We start from the raw sequence: 5,611 nt of genomic DNA, 5'->3' as shown, positions 1-5,611 counted from the left end.
GTGTGTGACTTGATAGTTAAGAGGGTCCTCTTGTGGAGAGGATGAAGAAGAGGATTGAAGAGAGGGAGCGTGCGAGCAAGAAAGAATGATATAGAACGAGCAAGAAGAGATATCTCAAGAGAGAAAGAGACAGAGAGAAAGAGTGAGAGAGAAAGAGAAAGAGTGAGAGAGAGAGAGAGAGAGAGAGAGAGAGAGAGTGATAAAGAGAGAAAGAGAACGGAGAACGGGACAGTGGAGTTCACTCAGTTCAGCCAGTCGTCAGCTGGTAGCCGATCTACGTGGATCTATCGCGTAGTACTATATAACTATTAGAATAGTGATTGTGCGTTGCTTGGTACATACACATATACACACACACACAGACACACACACACACACACACACACACATATATATATATAAATATATAAACAAAGAAAAAAGGGAAAAATAGAAAAGCAGAAGAAAAAAGTAGAAGAGGAATAAACGTACGAGAAAAGAAACAAAGATTATTTTGTGGATTCATAAAAAATAATAAGAAAAAAATCTATCATGGATCGGACGACGCGGTAAATCAATCAAATATATACATACGTATATATATATATATATACATATTGCATAATATATAATATTATGAGTATTATAAAGAATTATAGACGAACAGAAGAGAGATAATCGAAGTTGTGTCCCGAAGAGGAAAATAAAACTTATTAATATTAACGAACGTAACGAGAAAGAATACGCAAAAATAGCGTGCACGCAGGCGCAATGAAGCACACGATTTGATTATAGTCACGTTTTCTTTGGCTACTTTTAAGTAGACACTATATATATATATATATATATATATAAATATCCATATATATATATATACATATACTATATATATATAATAGAAAGAGATCTACACGAAATCTACTTGTTTTCTTCTAACAGATAAATATATACATACGTCTATATATATATACATATATATACAAAGAGAAAGAAAGAGAAAGAGATAGAGTGAAAGAGAGAGAGAGAGAGAGAGAGAGAGAGAGAGAGAGAGAGAAAGAGAGAAAGCAAGCAAACAAGACAGAAGGATCGAATAAAAAAAGGACGTTAAATATGTCGATATTTTCAAAATTAATCGACAAAACGTCGAACAAATACGGTATCCGTCAAGAACGTCTGACTCATGGTGTAGCCGGTGTCGTCACCGTTCTTTATTTCCTCAAAATTGGTTATCCCTTTCTAGTTGCGAAAGTACGACAGCGCCGCCACCGGCCAAATACGGCGAATGAACAAAGGAAGGACGAAGATGATAGATCGAGGAACGATTCGAAAAGACGCGGGAAAAATAAAAACGATGGGAGATATAATCGCGATAAGGATCATCGTTATGACGATGACGACGATGGCGATGACGACGATGACGGAGGTGATATTAAATCGATCGATATAAAGGAAAAGAATAATGATGATAAAATCATGAAAAAGGAAAAGATCGTTGGTCTCGATCGTGCATTTTTAAAACAATTAATAACATTATTAAGGATAATGGTACCAAGTTGGAGATCGAGAGAGTCTGGCCTGTTGGCTTGCGCAACATTGACATTATTAGCACGAACTTTTCTCTCCGTTTATGTAGCCACGCTCGAAGGACAAATAGTTAAAAGAATCGTTTTGAAGGACATTCGTGGTTTCATTTATATGATGGCTAGATGGTTCGCCATAGCATTTCCTGCTACATTTGTTAATTCGGCCATTAGATATTTAGAGGGTCGATTGGCTCTTAATTTTCGGTAAGTTCTCTACAAATAATAATAATAATAATAATAATAATAATAATAATAAAAATAAATCGTAATAATTATTATCGTTAGAAAATGTTTAAACGGATAAATTATAAAATTGTATGGATCAAGATATTAAAAAAAGAAAAATTCGCTGGGATATTAAAAAAAGAAAATTATTACTTTATATCTTGTTTTCCTGTAATAGAAAAGAAAGAAAAAAATTAATTCGACTATATTATCTCAACATTTTTTAAATGTATCGAAAATATTTCGGAAGAAAAAAAAAATTATAACTTAGACATTACTTTCATGATAATCATATTATTTAAAGAGAGAGAGAGATAAATAGATAGATAGATAGATAGATAGAGAGAGAGAGAGAGAGAGAGAGAGAAAGAAAAGAGAACTTTAAATTACAAAAAGAAATTAAAATTTGTTTGATCGATGCTATTGTTTTTTGTTTTTTCTTATTTTTTCAATTTATTCATTTTTGTCTTTTTTTCTTTCTTTTTTTTTTTTTTTTTCAATCCTAACACAGAGAACGTCTCGTCGAACATGCCTACAAAATGTACCTGAGTCAACAAACCTATTATAGAGTAGTAGCTCTGGATACCAGATTAGGTGGTCTCGAGCAAAGACTGACCGATGATTTATCCGAATTAGCAAGCTCCGTCGCTCATTTATATTCAAGTTTAACAAAGCCATTGTTAGATTGTGCTTTGGTTGGAATAGCATTGATTTCATTTTCATTGAATATGGGAGCTAGGACAATACCTGGTAAGAGTCACGATTATTATAGAAAAAAAAAAAAAAAAAGAGAGAAACAACAAAAAAAAAATATATATATATATATATAAAGAGAATAAGTTTATAGATATACTTTGTATTATATAATATATTATTAATGTACTATAATTTTAATATTATTATATATAATCTATATACTTTATATACTTTAATAATATATAATTATAATATATAACAGTATATAACAGTATAATAATAATATATAGATGATAAAAATATAATTATTTAAAATATAGTAATTTTTCTTTTTTACTTTTTTTCTTTTTTTCTCTAATTTACTCATCTATTATAACAGGACCATTATTAGCATTGGTTGTAATCACCTTGACCGGACAAGTATTACGTCTTGCCTCCCCTCGTTTCGGTCAACTGGTAGCAGAGGAAGCTACTCGACGTGGTCGTTTGCGAGAAGCCCATGCACGTATCAGTGCCCATGCCGAGGAGATTGCATTCTATGGAGGTCACCAAACCGAACACCGTTATCTCACTACAGCTTATAAGTCTCTCGTAACTCACTTGAGAAGAATCTTAGCTAAGAAATTGTGGTACGTTATGTTGGAACAATTTCTTATGAAATATCTTTGGTCGGGAACCGGACTTGTCCTAATCGCCTTGCCGCTTCTTTATAATTCTGGTAATGATTCGCAGAAAAATGGAATGAAAATAGATGGCGACGGTAAGTATCCATCTACATTTTCAAATTACATTTATACAAATTATATTTATTATATTAAATATGTTTCGTACGTATTTATTGTATTATAAAATATCGATGACTTAAGGGATAGAGGGTGGGGGGGGGGGGGAAAGAGGAGAAAACAAAAACAAAACAAAAAAAAAAAAGAACAGAACAAAAATGTAATCTCTTCGATTATAATTACAAGGTGCAGTGAGCGAGAGAACGAGATACCTGACAACTTCCAAAAATTTGTTAATGTCCGGTGCGGATGCCGTGGAAAGGCTTATGGTGTCTTATAAAGTATAATCATTTATATATTTATATATATATATATATATATATATATATATATTTACACATACACATATATATATATATATATGAAAAATTGAATTTTGAAAGTTGGGACAAGTCCATTCTTTTGTTCTTTTTTCCTTTTTTTTTTTTTTTTTTTTTTTTTTTTTTTTTATAAATAAAAACATAAATTCTATGTTAACTTCCAATAAGGATTGTTAGCTTCAACTAATTGTTTTTTTTTTCTTTTTTCTTTTTTCTTTTTTCACAAAATGGACTCGCCCCATTTATAAAAATCCGACGTTATATACAGTGTTTTTCAATTGTGACCTTTACATGCGTTGATTTTTTTTCTATTTTTTTTTTTTTTTTTTAGGAATTAGTAGCATTGGCTGGTTATGCGGGGCGCGTTAATGAAATGTTTGAGGTATTTAAAGACGCTGCACTTTGCAAGTATCAAAGAAACGTTGTCGTTAATGGTGCATCGAGAACAAACAATGGAAATACATCCCATCCGGAAAAGATTGCCATAGAATTTAAGAATGGTAATCCTGTTATAAAAGGTACGTGTAATTATTTTCCCACCTATTTCCTCTCTTTTCTCTCTCTCTCTCTCTCTCTCTCTCTCTTTCTTATTATTATGATAATTAATTACTAAATCGATAAGATGAAAAATTTTCTCTCTCTTTTTTTCTTCTTTCTTTTTTCTTTTTATAGGAATTGTACGAGAAAGTAACGACGGTAGTATAAGTCTAATAAACGTACCAATAGTAACACCCAACTGTGAAATCATAGTACCAAGTTTAACGATGACAGTAAGTAAGAAAAAAAAAAAAACAAAAAAAAAACAGGAGAATCATATTTGAGCCGATTATTATGAAAGTAATTTGATCGAAGTGTCATTCGAGATAGATACTTATCTATCGGAAGGAAATATTTTTTTTTTTTTCTTTTTTTGTTTGTTTCCATCTATCATCCTACATTCTTATAATCTTCAAATTACACAAAGGAAGATAGTGTTATTTATTAATTATCTTTTCTTTGTCTTTTTTTTTTTTTTTTTTTTTTTTTTTTTTATACAAGCACACACACCTACACACATACATACATATATATATATATATATATATGTATATGTATTTCACATATAAATATACTTAGTCTTTTTTTCCTTTTTATTACACAAATAAAGATAATGATATTGTCGAATGAAACGTACAAAAAAAAGAGAAAGAAAAAAAAAAGAAAGAAAAAGAAAAAAAAGAAAAAAAAAGAAAAACAGAAAAAAGGAGAAAAGAAAAAAATCTCAAAATGAAATAAATTTTTATAATAAACGGTTCAATTAAATATATATAGATATATGTATAACGTAAGTACAAAATTAATTGTCAAATTGAATGAATAATCGTCGTTCAACAGATACGACCGGGTGATCATCTTTTGATAACAGGACCGAATGGTTGCGGTAAAAGTTCATTGTTCCGTATAATATCAGGATTGTGGCCTGTTTACGATGGAACATTGATTAGACCAAACGAAAGTTATACAGTTAAAGATGGTAGACCATCGTTATTTTATATACCGCAAAAGCCTTATATGACTGTAGGATGTTTAAGGGATCAAATAATATATCCAGCCGAATCCGAAACTGAGGATTGTTCGGACGAGGAATTAATGAAATTGTTAGATGAGGTTGATTTAAAAGGTTTGGTAGAAAGAGAACCGGATGGATTAAATGCACTTGGTGATTGGGATTCGACATTGTCGGGCGGTGAAAAACAACGTTTGGCTATAACAAGATTATTTTATCATGCTCCCCAATATGCATTGTTAGACGAATGTACCAGTGCTGTTAGCATCGAGGCCGAAGGTATAATGTATGAGACAGCTAAGAAACGTGGTATAACGTTGTTAACAATAACCCATCGATTGTCATCACTATCGAAATATCACAAATTATTGTTACGATTTGACGGCGAGGGTAGTTGGACATTAGGGCCATTGGAAAACAACGTTGAGAACGTCGTCAATATCTTAAATCACAATCAAACGAAGGATAATGACAATCAAT

General features: G+C 31.2%; 1 protein-coding gene across 5 annotated transcripts in view; it reads left to right on the top strand.

The window, feature by feature from the left end:
- The first annotated feature begins 217 nt into the window (after nucleotides 1-217).
- The window catches only part of LOC124947115 (ATP-binding cassette sub-family D member), a 23,287-nt gene continuing 17,893 nt past the window's right edge, over nucleotides 218-5,611 (top strand). Inside the window, exons 1-8 of one of the 5 annotated variants that reach the window (XM_047488806.1) lie at nucleotides 218-548; nucleotides 1,220-1,766; nucleotides 2,299-2,537; nucleotides 2,863-3,243; nucleotides 3,452-3,546; nucleotides 3,917-4,103; nucleotides 4,258-4,355; nucleotides 4,960-5,611. The exon at nucleotides 4,960-5,611 is cut by the window's right edge and continues 119 nt beyond it. In XM_047488806.1, the coding sequence (XP_047344762.1) occupies nucleotides 1,453-1,766; nucleotides 2,299-2,537; nucleotides 2,863-3,243; nucleotides 3,452-3,546; nucleotides 3,917-4,103; nucleotides 4,258-4,355; nucleotides 4,960-5,611 (1,966 nt within the window). In that variant the 5' untranslated portion in view covers nucleotides 218-548; nucleotides 1,220-1,452. Of the gene's footprint in view, nucleotides 1,767-2,298; nucleotides 2,538-2,862; nucleotides 3,244-3,451; nucleotides 3,547-3,916; nucleotides 4,104-4,257; nucleotides 4,356-4,959 lie in introns of all 5 variants that reach the window. The other 4 variants (XM_047488803.1, XM_047488802.1, XM_047488805.1 and 1 more) reach the window with 4 other exon arrangements.

This window comes from Vespa velutina, chromosome 2, assembly GCF_912470025.1.
Source record: "Vespa velutina chromosome 2, iVesVel2.1, whole genome shotgun sequence".
Classification (NCBI taxonomy): Eukaryota; Metazoa; Arthropoda; class Insecta; order Hymenoptera; family Vespidae; genus Vespa; species Vespa velutina.
Note: the sequence above shows the minus strand (reverse complement) of the source record. Positions and strands in the feature narration are given on the sequence as shown.